The 23,618-nt window shown below is 45.2% G+C and overlaps 1 protein-coding gene across 2 annotated transcripts in view; it reads left to right on the plus strand.

The window, feature by feature from the left end:
* The window catches only part of LOC139530640 (frizzled-3-like), a 31,063-nt gene extending 10,247 nt beyond the window's left edge, over positions 1 to 20,816 (plus strand). For both annotated transcript variants that reach the window (XM_071327225.1, XM_071327226.1), the window contains 8 exons: positions 12,483 to 12,679; positions 12,957 to 13,422; positions 13,734 to 14,033; positions 14,169 to 14,420; positions 17,579 to 17,727; positions 18,440 to 18,551; positions 18,673 to 18,860; positions 19,150 to 20,816. In XM_071327225.1, the coding sequence (XP_071183326.1) occupies positions 12,483 to 12,679; positions 12,957 to 13,422; positions 13,734 to 14,033; positions 14,169 to 14,420; positions 17,579 to 17,727; positions 18,440 to 18,551; positions 18,673 to 18,860; positions 19,150 to 19,375 (1,890 nt within the window). In that variant the 3' untranslated portion in view covers positions 19,376 to 20,816. The remainder of the gene's footprint in view (positions 1 to 12,482; positions 12,680 to 12,956; positions 13,423 to 13,733; positions 14,034 to 14,168; positions 14,421 to 17,578; positions 17,728 to 18,439; positions 18,552 to 18,672; positions 18,861 to 19,149) is intronic.
* Positions 20,817 to 23,618: the final 2,802 nt, after the last annotated feature.

Genomic DNA, 23,618 nt, shown 5'->3' on the forward strand with positions numbered 1-23,618 from the left:
GCGCCGGAAGTACTACATGATCGGTTTGTAGAAAATAGTAAAAAAATAAAAACCCTTCAATGAGTAGTTCCTCAATGCAGCTCTAGTCAGAGGAGAGGGAGGAGAATGACGCTGTTATAGAAAATCCTAAGAGGGTATAAATGGTTAATTTTGGTGTCACAGTTTTATGTTCAAATCCTCAATGATCAAGGTCAGGATCTTTAAAAGGTAGGCTAATCATAGATCTGTGCTTAGTGGCCGCTTCTGTCTGTTGTATTGACTGTAATATAAGGCCATTGTAACATGGGGAGTAGTTGATATGAGTCTTATATAACAGAATGGTGTATGATGCATCCCAGATTAGGTCTGGCACAATTACCGTGTAATTGTGTTACCAACGATTATGGATGAATACTGTCTTGAAAATAAAATCAGTCATAAGTCATCGTTTAAAAAAAATATTTAACAGCTGACTGAAGACTGGACGGCCGGGCATTTGTGCGGTTGAGTTAGTTTCCGAGGTAACATGGACTCTTTACAACATGATGAAACTGAAACAAGCAAGGTGTTGTAGCAAATTAGTCTTTGGTCGCCTAGGCAACGCCGCCTCTCCCTGCAGCAGAACACGCAGTCAGGAGAGGAGGAGAGGAGAAAATGTGCGTCTTTTAAAATTATAACTATTATAACGGTGACCTCGGTCATTTCGCTGACCAATAACCGTCATCCAAAATTTCATGACTATCACAGCCTTAGCCCAGATGGCGGTGTGCTGTGACAGGAGCTGTGTGGGTGGTAGTTGTGATTGAGTGAGTCTCTGGGTGTGACTGTGGAGGGATGGTACTCATTGTACACTGATGGCTGTGGTGTATACACACTCAAATGCACAAAACAGGCTTTATAGCCATCTCTTTTTTGCTCTCCGACCATCTATCCCTCCGTAGGAACATGTTTTGATTGCCTCTCCACAGCGGGGGGTGTGTGTGTGCGCACATATGTGCCCTCTGACCTACAGCAGGATGAGGACCATCAGAAGCCTCATTGTCAGATTGGTCTGTTTTCCCCTCATCACCTGTTACCATGGTACCCAGGGAGGAAATGCAGAGTGATGAATGCCAGGGGGAGGGAGTGAGGAGAAGAGATGTGATAAGAGGGATAGAGTTGAAGAGAGAATGGAGGAGTGTGGAGTGGAGAGATGGAGAGGAAGGGTAGAAAATATATGTATGGGAATGCCAGGAATAGATGAGGGAGGAGGGTAAGTGGTCATGTGCTGGAATGCCGGGAACTGCTCTTGTCTGATCTGGACTGGGTGAAGGAGGGATGAATGAATAAATCAAATGAATAAATGACTTGGAAAGAGGGAGTGTGGGAGAGGGCTGTCTATTATTCCCTCTCTTTTCAGAAAGGAGGAGTGCAGATTAAGGAGAGAACAGTGTTTGTCCTCCTGCTCTATTCATGGATAGCTCACTCTTTCTCTGGAACGCGTGAGAGCGGAAGGAGAGGGGCGGCCCATGGACAATAAGGTTAAGGAACGAGAGCAAAAATGATTGGGAAATGGAAATGGTTGATGGAATGGGAGGGAGAAAGAAACGGTGCTGAAGGGTTTGGGTGATAGAGAGAGGAAATGAGTGACCGAGAGATGCAGCTGTAGGGTACGGGTGATGAGGAGAAAGAGGAGAGATGGACAGATGAAATGGAGGAGGGGATGCAGAGGGATGTTATGTGATGGATGGAGAGAGAAAGGCAGAGAATGGGTGATGGAGAAAGGGCTGACTGTTTGACACTGTTTGGGCTGCAGGCTGGAATAGAGGTTTATATAACTCACACAAAATGTCTGAGTAAGAGAGTGGCTTTCTTTTTAAAAGGTGTATTGGCCTTTAAAGATGCAGTCCGCAAGTTCTCCGTCCCCTGTGGCAACGAGAGACCACAAACACAGCTGACCCAAAAACAAAACACTACAAAGCTTTTTAGACACTACTAATTGAACCCGTTTGTCTTCTTGGGTTTTACAGGCAGGTACACTCCTCAGTCCTCCAGTAGTGTCAGTAGACATTTTCTAAACGAAAATCAAACCTGCTATGTACTGTGCCTTTTAACATAACAGTAATGTGGCTCATTAGTATCTAAATCCAGTAAGCTCTCTCTGTCAGAGCGGGTGGTCTCAGCTGTAACTCAGACCCCGTGGTCTTAAACCATGTGTCGGTGTGTGTTTGCGTGTGCCTGTGTGTGAGCCCCAGCACCATGTGATTGCGGTCTGTATGTTAGTGCTCAGTTAGTATGTGAAGTGTGAGCTGTCACCATCACCAGAGTGGCGTTGGGGTGGCAGGTAGCCTAGTGGTTAGAGCGTTGGGCCAGTAACCGAAAGGTTGGTGGATCGAATCCCTGAGCTGACAAGGTTGAAATCGGTTAACCCACTGTTCCTAGGCCGTCATTGTAAATAAGAATTTGTTCTTAACTGACTTGCTTAGTTAAATAAAGGTAAAAATGTTTTAAATAATAATAATTCGGGCACAGTAAGACCAGTCACCTGACCTGACCACTGGGCCATAGTACAGAGGGATAATCACACTGCTAATGACAGCTTTAGGAAGTGAGCTTCTGTGTGTTTGTGTAGGGGTCTCTCTGGCAGGGACAGTGCTCAGTCGGACAGAGGATGCAGGTTCTCACATTCTAAACACTCCAATCCCTTTGACTCCCTAATCCACAGGGAATCAGCCATTATTTTCTCTTTCACTCCTTCATGTTCTTCTTTAAGCCAGATACATTATACAGAGTTTTTGCAGAATTGGCAAACTGGCTTTCCTACTGTCACCCTAATCTTCAATGCATGCACACACACACTGCTCCCTGAGACCCACTTGTGTAGCTTATTTGTCTCTGTATCTGTGGCCAGAAGCCCCACCCTACCTCTTATAGGAACTGCTTCACCGTATGGATGGTGCCAGGGCTCCTCCAGACGTGATGCTTGGCATTCAGTCCAAATATTTTAATCAGACCAGAGAATCTTGTTTCTCATGGTCTGAGAGTCCTTTAGGTGCCTTTTGGCAATCTCCAAGTGGGCTGTCATGTGTCTTTTACTGAGTGGCTTCCGTCTGGCCCCTCTACCATAAAGGCCTGATTGGTGGAGTGCTGATGAGTTGGAAGAACCTTCCAGGAGGACAACCATTTCCACAGAGGACCTCTGACGCTCTGTCAGAGTAACCATCGGGTTCTTGGTCACCTCCCTGACCAAGGCCCTTCTCTTCCGATTACTTAGTTTGGCTGGGTGGCCAGCTCTAGGAAGAGTCTTCGTGGTTCCAAACTTCTTCTATTTAAGAACGATGGAGGCCACTGTGTTCTTGGGGACCTAAAATACTGCAGAATATTTTTGCTATCCTTCCCCAGATCTGTGCCTCGACACAGCCCTGTCTCAGAGCTCTACGGACATTTCCTTCGACCTCATGACTTGGTTTTTGCTCTGACATGTACTGTCAACTGTGGGACGTTATATAGACAGGTGTGTGTGCCTTTCTAAATCATGTCCAATCAATTGACTTTACAACAGGTAGACTCCATTCAAGTTGTAGAAACATCTCAAGGATGATCAATGGAAACAGTATTCACCTGATCTCAATTTTGAGTCATAGCAAAGGGTCTGAATGCTTATGTTTTTAAAAACATTTTTTTATACATTTGCAAAGATTTCTACAAACCTGTTTTTACTTTGTCATTATGGGGTATTGTTTGTAGATTGAGGGGGGGAAATTATTTAATACATTTTTGAATAAGGCTGTAATGTAACAAAACATTTGGGAAACGGGAAGGTGTCTGAATACTTTCCAAACACACGGTGTCTATACACTACCTTTTAAATGTTTGGGTCAAATGTCCTTGTTTTCCATGAAAACATACATCAAATGAGTTGCAAAATGAATAGGAAACGTTGACAAGGTTGTAAATAATGATTTTTTTAAATTGAAATAATAATTGTCCTTTGCTTTCGTCAAAGAATCCTCCACTTGCAGTAATTACAGCCTTGCAGACCTTTGGCATTCTAGTTGTCAATTTGTCGAGGTAATCTGAAGAGATTTCACCCCATGCTTGCTGAAGCAACTCCCACAAGTTGGATTGGCTTGATGTGTACTCTTTACATACCATACGGTCAAGCTGCTCTCACAACAGCTCAATAGGGTTGAGATCTGGTGACTGTGCTGGCCATTCCATTAAAAACAGAATACCAGCTGACTGCTTCTTCCCTAAATAATTATTGCATAGTTTGGTGCTGTGTTTTGGGTCATTGTCCTGTTGTAGGAGGAAGTAGGCTCAAAATAAGCGCCGTCCACAGGGTATTGCATGGCATTGCAAAATGGAGTGATAGCCTTCCTTCTTCAAGCCATAACATAATTTTCTGGAATTTTCCAAGCTGTTTAAAGGCAGTGCTACCAAATACTAATTGAGTGTGTGTAAACTTCTGACCCACTGGGAATGTGATGAAAGAAATAAAAGCTGAACTAAATCACTCTGCTATTATACTGACATTTCACATTCTTAAAATAAAGTGGTGATCCTAACTGACCTAAGACGGGGTGTTTTTACTAGGATTAAATGTCAGGAATTGTGAAGGAACTGAGTTTAAATGTATTTGGCTAAGGTGCATGTAAACTTCAGACTTCAACTGTATGTACAAACACACAGTGGGAAGAAAAAGTATGTGAACCCTTTGGAAATATCTGGATTTCTGCATAAATTGGTCATCAAATTTGATCTGATCTTCATCTAGGTCACAACAATAGACAAACACAGTCTGCTTAAACTACAAACGATTATACGTTTTCATGTCTTTATTGAACACACCGTGTAAACATTCACAGTGCAGGGTGGGAAAAGTATGTGAACCCTTTTTAATTTAACTGGTTGACCCTACTTTGGCAGCAATAACCTCAACCAAACGTGTTCTGTAGTTACGGGTCAGACCTGCACAATGGTCAGGAGGAATTTTGGACCATTCCTCGTTACAAAACTGTTTCAGTTCAGGAATTTTCTTGGGATGTCTGGTGTGAACTGCTTTCTTGAGGTCTTGCCACAGCATCTAAATCGGGTTGAAGTCAGGACTCTGACTGGGCCACTCCAGAAGGTGTATTCTCTTCTGTTGAAGCCATTCTGTTTTTGATTTACTTCCGTGTTTTGGGTTGTTGTCCTGTTGCATCAACCAACTTCTGTTGAGCTTCAATTGGCGGACAGATAGCCTAACATTCTCCTGCAAAATGTGTTGATAAATACATTTATCTTAGGGCGGCAGGTGGTTAGTGTTCGGCCAGTAACCGAAAGGTTGCTAGATCGAATCCTAGAGCTGACAAGGTCGTTCTGTCGTTCTGCCCCTGAACATGGCAGTTAACCCACTGTTCCCAGGCCGTCATTGTAAATAAGAAATTGTTCTTAACTGACTTGCCTAGTTAGGTTAAATAAATAAAAAAGTTTAAACTGGGACATTTTAATATTTCAGGAATTATGTACCGATCCTTGCGACATGGAGCTGTGTATTATCATGCTGAAACATGAGGTGATGGTGGCGGATGAATGGCACAATAATGGGCCTCAGGATCTCATCACGGTATCTATGTGCATTCAAATTGCCATCAGTAAAATGCAATTGCGTTCGTTGTTCATAGCTTTTGACTTCCCATATCATAACCCCACCACCACCATGGGACACTGTTCACAACATTGACATCAGCAAACCGCTAGCTCACACAACGCCATACACGTTGTCTGCCATCTGCCCGGTACAGTTGAAACCGGGATTCATCCGTGAAGAGCACACTTCTCTAGCGTGCCAGTGCCCATCCAAGGTGAGCATTTTCCCACTGAAGTCGGTTACGACGTCGAACTGCAGTCAGGTCAAGACCCTGGTGAGGATGACTAGCACACAGATGAGCTTCCCTGAGACGATTTCTGACAGTTTGTGTAGAAATTCTTTGGTTGTGCAAACCCACACTTTCATCAGCTGTCCGGGTGGCTGGTCTCAGCTGAAGAAGCTGAAGAAACCTGATGTGGAGGTCCTGGGCTGGCGTGGTTACACGTGGTCTGCGGTTGTGAGGCCAGTTGGATGTAATGCCAAATCCTCTAATTTGACGTTGGAGGTGGCTTATGGTAGAGAAATGAACATTCAATTATCTGGTGGACATTCCTGCACTCAGCATGCCAATTGCACACTCCCTAAACTTGAGACATCTGTGGCATTGTGTTGTGTGACAAAACTGCACAATTTTATAGAGGCCTTTTATTGTCCCCCAGCACAAGGTGCACCTGTGTAAGGATCATGCTGTTTAATAAGCTTCTTGATATGCCACACCTGTCAGGTGGGTGGATTACCTTGGCAAAGGAGAAATGCTCACTAACAGGGATGTAAACAAATTTGGGCCCAAAAATGAAATCTTTTATTTCAGCTCATGAAACATGGGAACAACACTTGTTGCGTTTTATATTTTTGTTCACAGAATAATCATCTGTCATTGCTTTTGATGTTTTTGCCAAGTTAGTTGTGCAATTTTACATCTAAGTTGTTTGGTGCAATATTTCTCAATAAAAAAAATTGAATGAAAAGGAGTTGACTCTCGTTCAATGACAACAAAGAATTTATTGAAGAATCCCTACCATTGACCAATCACCGACGAAGGGGTGTAGACTTCGGCCCTGAACTTCAGCTTGCCTCCGGGAAAAATGTGTGCCCAAACAGCCGAAAAAAACCTTACCCAAGTCTAAAACAAACAAAAACGTCACAAAATGTCTTAATATATACAAACTCTTACGAACTGTTTCGGATGGGAAGCAAGCAGACGCCTTTACAACTACCTGGGGAGGAGGGAGAGCAGATGACTGAAGGTTTATAAGAAGGGAAATTCAACAGAGAGCGAGGGAACAGAGAGCGAGGGAGAGCTATCTTTCTCTGTCTTGAACTTAGACATATTTCATGTTAGATTTTCTATCTTGTGTCTTCTGTATATGTCACGTCCATGTAACAATAAAGATGTCTTAAAATAAAGGGATTTATCATTTTGGGGTAAACCGGTTTCAGAATACTCAACTCATCATAATCCCCTTTTTAGAGCTGGAATGGAACAAAAGCCTGCACACCCTGTAGCGCTCTCCTGGACCGGGGTCAGGGGTGGCCACCCCTGCTCTAAAGTGTTCCCCACCATCCCTTATCCAAAGGGTTGTGCAATCACCCAAGGCTTGTTTTAGGGGCCTTGGCTTTTGAAGTGCTCTTTGACTGTAACAGCAGAACAAAAAAGTGCCACACAAATAAAACCCAACTCGACATGAATAGAGGTTTGATCGCCATTCTTATCCACCTCCTTTGACGGCACAATCAAACCACTTAATGTCAATGTTCTCTGGCAAGTCAGCCTCTCAGACCCCATTAGACTCACTGGGCCATGTCAGATGGAGGAAAATGTATCACTGGAGGAGAGGGGGAGAGAGGGAAAGGGGGCCAGCCACCATGCAAGCACAAACTCACAGGGGTAAACGAGACCACCACAGTACACACACACACACACAAAGTGGTAAAGGGAGAAACTGGTCACACACACAGCATGAGAACACACTCATGCAGAAATAGGCCACTCAGCTGGCCGGTGTAACACAGTCGTGCAGAACGAGCTGTGCTGGATACTGCTGCCCCAGGCTCCTGTTAGGCCATGGCACTCAATAGGAATGGAGAGTGTGTGCGTGGATGCATTTGTGTGTGTGTGCACAGTATATCACAGTGAAGGCCTTTCAAAGTGAGGCATTGCTTCATTCAGCTGCTCTGATAGGTAGAGCAGGATAAGGCCAGCTGAACCCTCTGACACACACGCACACAAATGCTTATGTTTATACACACACTCACCATCTAGGGGTGTCTGTGGCGCCAACATGCTCAGCTGTGAGCTTCGACCGTAAACCCAAGCTCACACGCTCTAACTCTCTCACAAACACACACACACACACTGGCATTTACGCATTAACAAGAGCTCACCATATGACATATCGACTGTTTCTGTGTGTGGTTCAGTCATTGAGGTTGTTGTGATGGTGTGTGCTGTTACTGTCTTAAAAAACATGTCTGGGAACTCATGCGTCGCTGCACCCATTTGCGGGTGGGACTTTTTTTCTGGCGTAAAGATCTTGAGCGCACCAATCGAGAACGATCAAAACAGACTCCAAATAGAGCAGGGAGGCCAACACACACACACATGGGTGAGAAGTGCTCTAAGTGCAGTGTTTTATTCCTCTAAGTTTGTCTCGATTCATTACCGTCACATACTGCCTGAGCAATACTCATCGCTTCACAACCCACTAGCCTGAACAACTGGCCTACTTTAGGCAACACAGTTACAATGGACAAGGATTGGTATGAAATATGTAAATGTGATAAGTATTCAGACCCTTTACTCTACTTTGAAGCACCTTTTGGCAGTGATTACAGCTTGGCACACCTGTATTTGTTCTCTGCAGATGCTCTCAAGCTCTGTCAGGTTGGAAGGGGAGCGTCGCTGCTCAGCTATTTTCAGGTCTCCAGAGATGTTCGAGTCCAGGCTCTGGCTGGGCCAATCAAGGACATTCAGAGACTTGTCCCGAAGCCACTCCTGCGTTGTCTTGGCTGTGTGCTTAGGGTCGTTGTCCTGTTGGAAGGTGAACCTTCGCCTTGTGTGTTGGCCAAAGAGCTCAATCTTGGTTTTATCAGAGCAGAGAATTTTGTTTCTCATGGTCTAAGAGTCTTTAGGTGCCTTTTGGCAAATTCCAAGCGGGCTGCCGTTTACTGAGGAGTGGCTTCTGTCTGGGCACTACCATAAAGGCCTGATTGGTGGAGTGCTGCGGAGGTGGTGGTCTTTCTGAAATGTTCTCCCATCTCCACAGAGGAACTCTGCAGCTTTATCAGAGTGACCATCGGGTTCTTGGTCACCTCCCTGACCAAGACCCTTCTCCCCCAATTGCTCAGATTGGCCGGGCGGCCAGCTTTAGGAAGAGTCCTGGTGGTTCTGAACTTCTTCCATTCAAGAATGATGGAGGCCACGGTGTTCTTGGGGACCTTCAATGCTGCAGACATTTTTTGGTACCCTTCCCCAGATCTGTGCCTCGACACAATCCTGTCTCGTAGCTCTACGGACAGTTCCTTCAACCTCATGGCTTGGTTTTTGCTCTGACATGCGCTGTCAACTGTGGGACCTTATATAGACAGGTGTGTGCCTTTCCAAATCATGTCCAATCAATTGAATTTACCACAGGTGGACTCCAATCAAGTTGTAGAAACATCTCAAGGATGATCAGTGAAAACAGAATGCACCTGAGCTCAATTTCGAGTCTCATAGCAAATGGTCTGAATACTTATGTACATAAAATATTTCTGTTTTTAAATGTACAAAAATGTCTAAAAACCTGTTTTCGCTTTGTCATTATGGGGTATTGTTTGTAGTTTGAGGGGGAAAATATTTAATACATTTTAGAATAAGGCTGTAACGTAACAAATGTGGAAAGAGAATGATGGGGACAGTGTTCTTATGCTTCCCTGTATTTTTTTTCTCTGTTATTGAGATGTCTCTCACTCTCTCTGTTATCCGGCAAGTCACTGTTTACTCTCACTCTGCGCGCATGCACATACACACCCCCTCACCAGGATTACCGTCATGATAATGTAGCACTGGACCGGCAGCATTTTAATTCACGGGCATTTGAGAACGTTAGCGGACCCATATGCATTGGGGCTTCCACCCACGGTACTCAGAATGACAGAAAATCACATTTGGATGATGGTAATTCATCTTAACAGAACATGCAAGTCGAGAATGCAACGATGTGTGTCCTTACTGCGGACTTTTGAAGATGCTAGAATAACTGTCCGCATTTAACTTTTCGTCAGCCAACAAGATGAGTAACCGCAAAATCACTAGCCTATGCACAGTGGCGCTCGGTGCCATTTAAGATGAGGGAGGATGAGCAGGGCCTTATTTCTATTACAGGATATTGGATGACTGTGTAAATCATATTCCATTCACCCAGTTCAATGTAACATCCATAGGTTTAGGCTACTACATGATACGCGAATGTCCCCTATTCCCATCATGAGGTTGCTACAACCTATAGCCAATGAATGAAAGTTTACAACGTAGGTGCACAGGTCAAGAAAATGTATTAGAGTAATCAAGGTGACACAGTATTACATTCAATACCGCCTAGCACACTATTGCCTGCATCTAGTTGATATAGGGTGTAATTATTAGTCCAACAGTTGCAAATGAGAGCTTCTATTGGACAAATTCAGGTACACTAGTGGACACCTGCTCGTTGAACATCTCATTACAAAATCATGGTTATTTTATTGAGTTCTCCCCTTTGCTGCTATATCAGCCTCTTCTGGGAAGTTTTCCACTAGATGTTGGAACATTGCTACGGGGAATCCCGTAACAAAAACAACAAAAAAGGCCAGGGGGAAGCTAATAATCCTCTGTGGTAAAATCATGCTTTAGTAGCATATTTTGAATGGTTTTATTTATTTGTAGACAGGAGTAGGCTAATTAGGCTAAATCATTTTGGCAATTTAATTCAATTTACTTATGGAAAGCTTAGCTTTCCCTAGCCTTATGGATGTGCCGCCTATGTCAATCTACTATCCCCCATTGTAGAAATGTTGACCTTCTATTGGTCAGCGGGTCAAGGAAAAAAAATATCCCAAACGGACTCTGGGACCGTTGTGGGACGATAGATCCCAAATTCATACAACCAGTAGGCTACATAAAAACACATTAAAAAGCTATGAATCTGATGCAACAGATCAGAATGTTTAGCTTAATGTTAATAAACTATCTGTTAACATTATTAGGCAGTATGCTACGCGTTAATGTGCCTTTTGGCTACTGGACACTGGAGGAAAGTTGATAACCAATAGAAGCTGAGAGAGAGAGGCTACTGGTTTCAATGGCATATGGAAGTCTTTATAAAGTAATTGCCTCCATGGATATGGTCAGACTTTGCCTAGGCTACTTTGAAGCAACGTAAAACATGCCTCATAATATGTAGTAAAACATTCAGGTTTCAAACAATTAAGTAGCTACGGTATATGTTTTCAAAATGCATACTGCCTCCAGCTCATTGCAAATTGGTGTGTGACGTACTGATGAAGCCTGCCTTCCGCTGCCTATACATTTGAATGGCGAATGGGAAGCGCGCTTCAATTACCAGTTGAGAAATTAAAATTTGAGCCCTTTAAAAAACAAAATTGTGGCCACCAAAAATATTTTTAACACACGATTGCATTAGGATTTTTTGCGCAATGATTTGGCTTCTCCCCAGACAATTTTATTTACATTTAAGTCATTTAGCAGACGCTCTTATCCAGAGCGACTTACAAATTGGAAAGTTCATACATATTCATCCTGGTCCCCCCGTGGGGAATGAACCCACAACCCTGGCGTTGCAAGCGCCATGCTCTACCAACTGAGCTATGTTTTTCTATTTAATTTTTAACAGCCAGCATCCGGCTAATGGAAACCCTAACACACAAACACGCGCCTGCTATTATTGTACAAATTGCACACACAGACAGACAGATGTTGTTTTGACAAGCCCTCTGTGTGTATCTGTGTATTAGATGTATGAAATCTTATGAGGTGACATTTAGACCATTTAAAGCCCTCACACTGATCTCCTGACTACTAGTCAAACGCAAGAAAAATCCCCTCTGTGCGCTTCGGTCTCACTGATTCTGTTTCGCTGATGGTGACTTTACCTTCTGTATATGGGAGGTGTGTGTGCGTGTTTTTTCCCTTCTTTCTTTGAGCCCTGACATGCCTAAGGAACAGCACTAATCCCTTTTCACAGCATTAAAGTGATAGACAGAGCAAATTAGTGGGATTTTGTGTTTTGCATTCAGCGTGTGTTTTCACAGAAGGCTCATTACACAGATTGCTATGGCTTGAAGGCAAAAATGCACGAGGACAAGCACTAGCTAGTTAGCTAGTTGCTAGAACAGGAATGGACAAGCTCTGTTTTTCTAAGCCAGAGTGTCTGCTGGTGTTTCTTTTTCAAACCAGCATCTGATTTAGACCTGGGAATTTTGTCTGTGTGTCCGGACTGTGCTCTGATGTGACGGCTCTCTGTGAATATTTCATACCCGGGCCTAAATATTGATGGAGCTTCTGACGACAGCTCTCGCTCTTTCTCTCGCTCCTTTGATGGCTATTTAGAAATGAACAGGAACCTCTACAGATGTGTTTCTAGGGACTTTTCATAATAAGTAGATAATAGAAGTGTCTCAAACTGTTTCCCCTCCACAAACCAAACAGGTCTTTCGCCTGTGGGAGGTGTGTGTGTGAGAAAGATTTACATGTAAGCTGAGCCTCGTCAAGCAGGTTTCCCCCGACCTCAACTGTAGCGTGGGAAACTGGAGCTGTGCCTGTTGGTTTGTGTGTATTTAGCGATCAGTCTCTCTCTCCCTCCCTTCTCACCTCTCTTCCGCCATCCCTCCCTATCCCCCTCTCCTCCCTCAGCCCTTCCACCCCATGGTGAACCTGCAGTGTTCGGAGGACCTGAGGATGTTCCTGTGTGCCCTCTACGCTCCAGTCTGTATGGAGTATGGCCGCGTGTCCATGCCCTGCCGAGCCCTGTGCCACCGCGCCAAGAGGGACTGCCACAAACTCATGGAGATGTTCGGTGTGACCTGGCCAGACGAGATAGAGTGTAGCAGGTACTGTTTGGGACCGTCCCTAGGTTGACCTTACAATAAAGAATGCAGACCAAAGAATTAACTCTTAAGAGGATCTCTGCCTTTTGATTGACCATTAAGCGCTCACCCTGACCCTACCATAACCATTACCTACTCGCTCAACCATATCCTATAAAAGGAAAGTAAAACGGACTGTTCAGAGACCCTCACTGACCAGGGACACCACAATTACTTACCACCACAACCCAACCACATTTTGTTCATCTTGGCTCTCTCTCCCTCCCTCGCTCCCCCCCAGGTTCCCAGACTGTGATGAGCCCTACCCCCGTGCTGTGGACCTGCAGACAGGCGTGGACCCCACAGACATCTCTCCCATGTCCATCCAGAGGGACTACGGCTTCTGGTGCCCCCGCGAGCTCAAGATGGAGCCTGACCTGGGCTACTCGTTCCTGGGCACGCGCGACTGCTCGGCCCCCTGCCCCAACATGTACTTCCAGCGCCCGGAGCTCACCTTTGCCCGCTACTTCATCGGCGTGGTGTCTATCGTGTGTCTTTCGGCAACGCTCTTCACCTTCCTCACGTTCCTCATCGACGTCACGAGGTTCCGCTACCCTGAGCGGCCAATCATCTTCTACGCCGTCTGCTACATGATGGTGTCACTGGTCTTCTTTCTGGGCTTCCTATTGGAGGACAGGGTGGCGTGCAATGCGGCGAACCCCGCCCAGTACCGGGCGGCCACCGTCACACAGGGCTCACACAACAAGGTAGGTGACCCATCCATCTGCTCAGTGATTGATTAAATAATACATTATTTTCTCTGATGTTCATGGCTACTACTGTACATCAAAAAAGGCAGAAATTATGTTCCCGGTACACATGTAAAACATTCTTCAGTCTTCTTCTCTCTAAGCCCTGTTCTCGTCTCCCTTTCCCCCCTCCTCTCTTCTCCCTCTCTCCACTCCTCTTTTCCTCTCGTCTCTTTCTCCTCTCTTTTCTTTTCTCTTCTCCGCCTCTCTTCTCTTTTTCCTCATCTCTCTCTTCTCCGCTCTCCTCTTTCTCTCTCTCTCTCCTCCAGGTGTGCTCTCTGTTCTTTATGGTGCTGTATTTCTTCACCATGGCTGGCAGTGTATGGTGGGTCATCCTTACCATCACCTGGTTCCTGGCGGCCGTTCCCAAATGGGGCAGTGAGGCAATCGAGAAGAAGGCCCTGCTCTTCCACACCTGCGCTTGGGGCCTGCCCGGCTGCCTCACCGTGGCCCTGCTGGCCCTCAACAAGATTGAGGGCGACGGTGTGAGTGGGGTGTGCTTCGTAGGCCTCTACGACGTCACGGCGCTGCGCTGGTTCCTGCTAGCACCGCTCTGCCTCAACGTGGCGGTGAGCGTTCATTCAACTAGCTCCTTAACTGACTAAACAAAGGATAAATAAATGCAATGTGAATATCTGAAGATGGCTCCTTCAACCAATAAGCCATGCTCTAATCTAAACTAGTCCCTGTCTATCTGCCTCTAGGTGGGTGTATCTCTGTTACTGGTGGGCATCGTGGCGCTGAACCGTGTGCGTATGGAGATCCCTCTGGAGAAGGAGAACCAGGACAAGCTGGTGAAGTTTATGATCCGTATCGGGGTTTTCTCTGTGCTCTACCTGGTACCTCTGCTCACGGTGATAGCCTGCTACCTGTATGAACACAGCAACAGGGCTGTCTGGGAGACCACCTGGGTCCAGGAGCGCTGCAGAGACTACCACATACCCTGTCCCTACCAGGTAGGTGTAGCTGTGTGTGTGTGTGCCCGTACTCACACTCCTCGCTCGCGCGCACTCTCTCGTCCCCCCTAGTTTACAGCTCCTATTACGAGTTCCTCTCTGCTTCCCAAGTTCTGTAACGCACACACATTGTAACTTTACTCTGCCTAACTCAACTTCACAGTATAAAGTTTCCTCCTCTGACTCCCAACCTTTCTGTGCTTCCTCTTAATTAGTAAGCACTTGCAGTTAGGATGACCACATGTCCGGGATTGTGCGGGACAGTCACACATTTTGGCCCTTTTGTCCCGCTTCCTGCAACCAAACAATCATTTTATCAACAAATTAAAACACCAATGTCAGACTTCACATTCACTAGCTAGATTTCCATCCAATTGGCGACAGATTTATGAGAATATTCTAGAATCCACCAAACTGACCTGTTACAGATAAAAATCAGTGCATGATGTCGTAGTACACACAAAATACTTTTTTGCTTAAGTTTTCATCTACCAAATAAAAAATATCTTTCCATCGCATTTTTAACTCTACCGACAGTTTTGTCACAAACCTTTGCGTTAAATAGCAAACGTGCTTACTCTTGGCACGTGCGCTCTAGCCAACAGCTCTCTGATAGTGCAGTTAAACTAGTCTATATGAGATTATTATGGATAAGGGCGAGAATATTTGTATTTGTCAAACGGCAGTCAAGCATCGATCATCATGTCACCAGAATAAGACCCTCTATTTATTGGAAAGTAGCATCAAGAAGATCATCACGGTGCACTTTCACCACCCTGTGAAGTTCATCCTAAATTATTTCATCTGTAGCCAAGTAAGTCGTAGTGGGAGGACCACACACCATATCATCGCTTGACTTTACTTCGATATGATGGTTATTATATCGATATTTGCGCATAAAGGCGCTTCCACTGCCATTTCTCGCATAATGAATTTCTCCCACATAAAAAGATCCCACTATGTCAAACGAACACGTCTGCCAGCGTTTATAAAATTGTACCGAATCTTCCTGATTCCATCACACCTGTTGTGATTTATTTTTATACGGTATGACTTTATTCGCAAAAAAACTGTGGATGGAAACGTGGTTACTGATGAGAATTGCGATTCCAACCGGTCTATTCTACATTGCCCTCATCACAAGATCAAAAGGATGTGGAACTGGTGATCAAACACTTCTCCAATCGTTGATGAGCTCTTATATTCTGCGCAGCGCAAGATGAGACGTAGGCCAATCACATTTGTTAAATCCTTTCGGGCTAAATTCCAGCTAAACTTGAAAAGGACGGTTAACTACTTACAAAAAGCGTGCTTCAAACAAAGAGCTACAAAAGTAAGTAAATAGCTGTATTAGACTGAAAGGCTCTCTGTGCTTTATTAGTAACTCATTCAACATATTTTCTACTACTTCACTCAATCCCGTTTTAAATCTCCCGTCCTAACTGTTTTACATTCCCTGAGACCAACCAGAAATGTTTCCTTGGCCAAATATTCCCAGATTTTCATAAAACAGCCACACATTTTGTGCAAGGTAAAAGTGTAGGCTAGGTGCGCTTCAATTTGCTCGCTTGGTGCTTGCTTTTTGTTTGTGTGTGTGGGGGGGTGCTGCCAATTGTTTTTATTCATGTAGGCTACACTGTCTCGCGAATGTCCTGCAAAAGCATTCCATTGTCCCGCATTTTAGTGTTTTAAATGTGGTCACCCTATCTGCAGTGTGTGTAGGTTGTTGAGAGTGAGCTGGGGGAAGGGAAAGAGGAATGATTGCTTCCTCCTCTCCCTTTCTCTCTCTGAGGGCTTGTTCAGTCACGCTTAGCTGGCCGTATTGTGCGATGCCTCTGTAATGGTTGTGGGAAGAGAGGGGGGGGGGGGGGTGGAAGAGGGGAGGATGAGGTTGTTTTATGTCATCGGGCACTAAATGAATAACAGAATGTAACACTTGTGCTCACTCACACTGTCTCTATTGGACACACACCGACCGCACACAGATTACCAGTTGGTGAAAGCCTTTCATCTTCCCGGCCGATATCAGTTGAAAGTGGATGTGTATCTGCCTCTGCAATAGAGAGGTTACGTTATTAAAAAAGTTGTGAAGAATGGACATTACAGCTGCAATAGTACTAATAATACTGTTTGTCTCTCTCTGTCTCGTTGTCTCTGTCTGTTTCTGTCTTTCACTCTCAATTCAATTTCAAATGCTTTATTGGCATGACGTAACGATGTGCTTATTGCCAAGGCATACATACTGCCAAGAAAATTGTCAGGAAAAGCATATCTTTGTCTTTCTTTTTATATTTATATATATATATATATTAGTATGAAGTTGAATTGATTAAAGTAATGTGATGTGGGAGCTCTGCTCGAGAGTGAATGCGCTGGTGTGTGTGTGGAATATAGGGTACGAGCAGGTGCTGGTGCTTAGATTTGTCTGCTGTATGAGGGTGTGTGTATGGCCTCCCCATGCAGTGACCCCCTCTGTATCGCATAGTCGCTCTGGAATTCCAATTTTGCTCCATGTCACCTGATCGCGCCCAAGGAGGTCCCTGCGTCTGTGTGTGCAGTCAGTGTCTTTGTGTGTGTGTGGCACATTTTGATCAGTGATGCTATTTATCGCCACAAGAGGGAGTTGTGTTTTTAGACGACAGGTAGCAACCCTGTCTGTCTCTCTTTCTCTCTCTCTTTCTTTTACACACACACACTGGGTTGGCATGTGCAGTGAGCAGAAGGGATGATTGTCTTTGGGCAGTGAGCTGTGCATTCGCTCTCTGTTAGGTTGAGTAGTTGTTTTGATCTGCCAGTGTTTCTGATCACACACACACACACACACTGGCCGTGTTCGAATACCCGTACTTGCGTTCTAAATAGTAGGCATTTTGGGTATGCGAGAAAAGTATGTTTTATAGTATGTGCAATATTGAAAATGTAGTATGCTTTAAATGCCAGGATGTCAAACTCATGTTGGCATTTCATCCAGTAGAGCTATTAAGGATGAGAATCAGCCGAGGGGACGCGCTGTACCAAAATGAACCCATGGCGGGAATCAACGCAATTGTGTTTTAGATGAGGCAATCTCAGTAGGATGACCCTAATATGTTGTTTTTTAAAAACAGTATGTCGTATGCTTAGTACAAGCTATGTACCCCCCCCCCCTCTCTGTCTAGGTTGAGCAGACCAGTCACCCAGATCTGACCCTGTTCCTCATTAAGTACATGATGATGCTGGTGGTGGGGATTCCCTCGGTCTTCTGGGTGGGCAGCAAGAAGACCTGCTTCGAATGGGCCAGCTTCCTACAAGGACGCAGACGCAAAGAGTAAGCAGAGAGAGTGTTTGTGTGTGTGTGTCTGAAATTATGATGCCACGAGCAGCACCTCAGATATTGCGATGAGCGAAGTTTAGCCTCTCGCGTCAACGCTCTTAGTTGTTGTGGAAATTGACCCACTATGCTGTTTACTTTGTGCACCTACGTCATATCGCTGGTCCTACCTTAAATGTGTGTATTTCTAATTTCAAGCCAAGGTAAGTTGGCTACTTAGTAGTGTAGAACCACTCGCTAGAAAATATAAAAATGAACATTTTGAGCAACGTGGATGTGAAAATTTAATAATTTGGTATAAATTGCATAGGCTTAAAAGCCTTATCATTTCATCCTAGCACAAACACACGCACACACTTCCCATAACCCGGTCTCCATGGTGATTAGGTTATTTTCTGCACCTGTTCTCCCACCCTCAATTACAGAACAGTAACCCCTTCCTCCTCCTCTGCTCGCCCCAACCCTCTCTCCTTCCTTCATCTCTCCATCTCTTCTCTGCGTCTCTCCCACCCCTCTGCCTTCCCTCTTTCCCTGCCATCCTCCTTGTGTCCCTCACTTTCTCTCCCCACTCTCTACCATCCCTCCTCTTCTGCCTTGCCCCTCCCCCTCCACTCACTCCATGTCCTCCGATGCCTCACCCCTCTCACTCACCAACTCCTCTCTCCCTGCACACCTCCCTCCCCCTCTTCCTCACCCCTCCCTTCTGCAGTAGTGGGGTGAATGAGAGCAGACGGGTGCTCCAGGAGCCAGACTTTGCCCAATCTCTACTGAGAGACCCCCACACCCCCATCATCAGGAAATCACGGGGAACCTCCACCCAGGTAAGACTGGCACCATGACCTTGTCACCTCACATGTTCCTAACCGTAATAATAATGTAATATAATATCACCCTAACTAACTCCTGTTTTTAATTCCTAATCCCCCCCTCCCCTCCCTCCAGGGCACCTCCACCCACGCCTCTTCCACTCACCTGGCCATTCTGGAAGAGCCTGATGACCCTAGACACGCCCCCGACGACCGTGGACCAATCCACTCTCTGGGCCACGCCTCCTCCACCCGCAGCAAGGCTGGCAGCGTGCACAGCAAGACCAGTTACCATGGCAGCCTGCATCGCTCCCGAGACGGACGGTAGGAGAGGGAGAAAAGAAGGGAGGGTTGGCTATAGATGCCACCGTATATATGAGCAGTTTTTACAGTCAAAAATGATTACGTGAGAAAACTGGAATCAGGCTTCCCTGTTTTAGATATGGCACCTCAAGAGATCCTCGTTATATAACTTGAGATAAAAGTTCCTGGCTGTATAAGACTTCATCAGTTTAGAGAGCATAGCTGACATACCTGCTGGTGTGGGTGCTGTACATAAGGTGCTGAGCTACTGAACTAACCTCTCCTTCCCCTATCTTTCCTCGACCCCCAGCTACACCCCCTGTAGTTACAGAGGCGGCGAGGAGCAAACAATACCCCCCCACAGCAGCATGCCTCACCTCGACCATCCGCTGTCCACTCATAGCAGCCTCCACCGACTGGAATCCCAATCACGGCACAGTAGCCAGCGTGATCTCGCCGTTGCCTCACCCACCCATATCACCCACGGGACGAGCGGTGGCTGCGTCGCTAATGATGACGATGGAGCAAGCGCCTGAACGGAATCAGGAAATGTCATCACCGCGGAACAGGAAGTTGTGAGTTGTTGACCCGCTCCCCACCTTTGACAGACACATAGGTTTCTCCCGTTCAGGAGGAGGGGGTGTGAGGGGGTGTGGCCTTCAGTTTGACTGACAGGTGGATCACTCCTGGACAGCCTTTAACTGAGGTTGCTTACTAGCAAGATGCTAATTGCTAACCCTCAGTCAAGCAGTTGGCATTGGACTGGGCTCCCGACGAGAGACTGGTTACAGAGACAGAGAGCCAGCCCACTATGGATGACGTGGGTTGTGTACAGGGGTTGCAACCAAATTATTTTCATTCCATTTAACTGTTCCAACCAGCAAAATAAAGTTATGAACCGGTTCGAATCCCCAAAAAAGTATGTTTTATATAGGTCCTTTCTGTTCCTTTTTTAAACCTCAGAATTTTAGATTATTTTTTACATTTAGCTCGACATTAAATGACTTCACCAATGAATGGAGCAGCTTGCTATGGAGTGGGCATGCTATGTACATGCATTGGACAGACAAGTGTTGTGTAGTGTACGAGATACGACTGAAATTTTGCGGGTGAGAAGAGCGCTGGGCATGAAGAGCTGGGCATCTTGAATTAGACCCACAGAATTATACCTACAGAGTAGCGGCTTCTATGAAGGAACTTTGACTGTCTTTGAACTTCAAAGAGTTGGCTTGACTAACGTTGAACCAGAGCTAGCCCTTGATCATGACTCATTTACATTACATTACACATAATTCCACCTAGACTAGCTAGCTAGCGAACAAGCTTGTGTGTGCAGAGCGGCACCAGAAATACATAAAAAAAAAAAAAAAATGCTTTTTGTAGTTGATAAATCCAATGTAAAACCTGATAACTATCCTTAACCAGTTCCCATTCTTTTAAAATAACGGTCCTAATCCGGAACAGTATAGATCACTTTCGTTCTCGGTTCTGTCCCTCGAAATGTTTAGTTTTTTTACGGTTTTCGGTTCTGTTCCCTGAACTGGTTCCAACCCCTGGTTGTGTGTATGTGTGTGTGTATTATTTTTCTATACTGTGAAGATTGGCTGTGAATACTGCTGAAAAGATGAGCTACTAGTATTTGTGTGCTTGCGTGTGTACATGCAGTGCTGTACATTAAACCGCGTTATACTCCCACCAGGTGGAGAAAAAGTAGAGAAGCGTATAAGAGATGAAGCGAAGGAAGCTAGGGGAGAAAGTGTGGCTTTGAAACAACCCTTAGGCACTCCTGTTGATTTAATATGGTCATTCCTTCACCTTGCCTTCCGATGGGCTCGGTGGAATTCATACCATATTGCTGCTGGAGTTCTTTGGGAATAGTTTCAATTTGGCATTCAGAAAGCTACGGAAGAATGATCGAAAGGGAAGAAGAGGGAGGGAGGGCGCTCAGTTTGCTGCTGCTCCAGAGCTTAGCAGAGGAATGTGGGGGGACTTATTAAGGGGGGTGGGATTTGGGGGGAGGGAGGGTGTACATAAAGTCTTTACTACTGACAAGAGGGCTCTGTGTGAAACGTCAGAGGGCATGTTCCCCCAACACTGGAATAAAGGACTACTAGACGCATACACCGGAGAGGGGGAGAAAGAAAAATGTATTATAAGGGAAAGATGAAGCTTTGATCCTGTTTCTCTTTCTTGCGTTCTATCTTTTTTTTCCGTATCTGTCTCTCACTAATGCACATACAACTGCAGTAGTGCTCCCCATCATGGCCTTAGTGTTCTCATCACCATGAGGGACTTTTCTCACAACCCGTTAAAATCTCTCAGCCTACCTCACCTCTACCCCCAGCCTTACCTGTGAACACCACACACACACACACACACACACACACACACACACCACAATGTACAATAAACCCACCCTTGCCTCTAACCCAGCCTACCTCATCAGTCCAGAGGTACCTTCAACCATGCCTGCCTCTCCCCAGTCACCTGATTGCTGCTTCTGCTATTGTGTCTTAATATTTCACTGCTGCTCGTGTGTGTGTGTGCCTGTGTGTGTGTGCCTGTGTGTGCCTATGTGCGTGCGTGTGTGCCTATGTGCGTGCGTGTGTGCCTATGTGCGTGCGTGTGTGCCTATGTGTGTGCGTGTGTCCGGAAACTGTCTCCTGACATCTACTTTGGTGTTTTTCCACCTGATGCCTAATACTTTACCCATGGTGCTTCACCACACGCTCATCAAGGACGTGTCCACTGGGCGCCTCAAGATACATGTGTTTCTGCCTGTCTTTCTGTCGTGTGTTGTTGAGCAAAGTAACATATTTTGGCATGTCTATCAGGGATTGGTTTTGTCAATTGCATTGTAAACAATTACATTATGCAGTTCCCATGTTTCTAGTACCATGTAAAGATTTAGGCTTACAGTAAAAAATGTGACTGTGCTTATGTGTGTAAATGTGGACTGAAGTGCTCTGCGTGTGGATTCAGACACTCAAATTCCCTTCTGTGCCTGCTTGTTTGACTGACTGTGCTTCAGTTGCCTCCTCACTCTCACTCACCTTCAGTCACCTAAGCTCTTTCCTTAACCCTGGTCCTGGAGTGACCAGGTGTTGCAGGGTTTAGTTCCAACCAGGCACCATATCTCTTATCACCTCTCCAATTGAGTTAATTGATCAATATCTGATTGGCTATATTTCACCTTCATGTCTTCTAGGTCTGAAGTAACAAAAAAAATCGACTCAAAACCCTGCAGCATTCCAAGACCCGGGTTTTCTACCCCCACACTAGGGGATTGGAACGATAGCTTACTCTGTATTCGGGATGAGGGACATGTTGTACCTAGTTCCGCTTGCTCTCTCTGTACATATCACAGCTTTTCTATAGGAGAAGAAAATAAAAGATAGAGCACTTTAACTGTGGTTAGCTCTGTCTGAATGTGTATAGATGTCAAGTACAGTTATAGAGTTATGCAAGAATTGAAATAAAGCTTTTTGTATGAAATTGTGTTTGGGATCATTGGTTGGGGTGTGTCTGGGCAGAGATACTGTGGATATAATGATGAGATGCTTGTCTCTGCCCTAACAATGGGATATTTCGTGGTCCACAGTGCGGAACGGGGGTCTGTCAAGCTCCCGCCTATTCATCTCTTTGGATTTGGTGAATACATCTCGTAATTTTTGTCTGTGTGGGTGGACCAAACTGAATTGGTCCATCCACACAGACAGCGTTGTGAAGAAGGCGCAGCAGCGCCTCTTCAACCTCAGGAGGCTGAAGAAATTCGACTTGTCACCAAAAGCACTCACAAACTTCTACAGATGCACAATCGAAAGCATCCTGTCGGGCTGTATCACCGCCTGGTACGGCAACTGCTCCGCCCACAACCGTAAGGCTCTCCAGAGGGTAGTGAGGTCTGCACAACGCATCACTGGGGGCAAACTACCTGCCCTCCAGGACACCTACAACACCCGATGTCACAGGAAGGCCATAAAGATCATCAAGGACAACAACCACCCGAGCCACTGCCTGTTCACCCCGCTATCATCCAGAAAGCGAGGTCAGTACAGGTGCATCAAAGCAGGGACCGAGAGATAGAAGCTGTTTTTCAATCTCAAGGCCATCAGACTGTTAAACAGCCACCACTAACATTTAGTGGCTGCTGCCAACATACTGACTCAACTCCAGCCACTTTAATAATGGGAATTGATAGAAATTTATGTAAAAATGTATCACTAGCCACTTTAAACAATGCCACTTAATATGTTTACATACCCTACATTACTCATCTCATATGTATATACTGTACTCTATATCATCTACTGCATCTTGCCATCTTTATGTAATACATGTATCACTAGCCACTTTAAACTATGCACTTTTATGTTTACATACCCTACATTACTCATCTCATATGTATATACTGTACTTGATACCATATGTATATACTGTACTCGATACCATCTACTGCATCTTGCCTATGCCGTTCTGTACCATCACTCATTCATATATCTTTATGTACATATTCTTTATCCCTTTACACTTGTGTGTGTATTCGGTAGTAGTTGTGGAATTTTTAGGTTAGATTACTCGTTGGTTATTACGGCATTGTCGGAACTAGAAGCACAAGCATTTCGCTACACTCGCATTAACATCTGCTAACCATGTGTATGTGACAAATAAAATTTGATTTGATACCCCGCAAGACATGCCACCAGAAGTCTCTTCACAGTCCCAAAATCCAGAACAAACTATTGGTGGTGCACAGTACTACATAGAGCCATGACTACA

The sequence above is a fragment of the Salvelinus alpinus genome, chromosome 9, assembly GCF_045679555.1.
Source record: "Salvelinus alpinus chromosome 9, SLU_Salpinus.1, whole genome shotgun sequence".
Taxonomy (NCBI): Eukaryota; Metazoa; Chordata; class Actinopteri; order Salmoniformes; family Salmonidae; genus Salvelinus; species Salvelinus alpinus.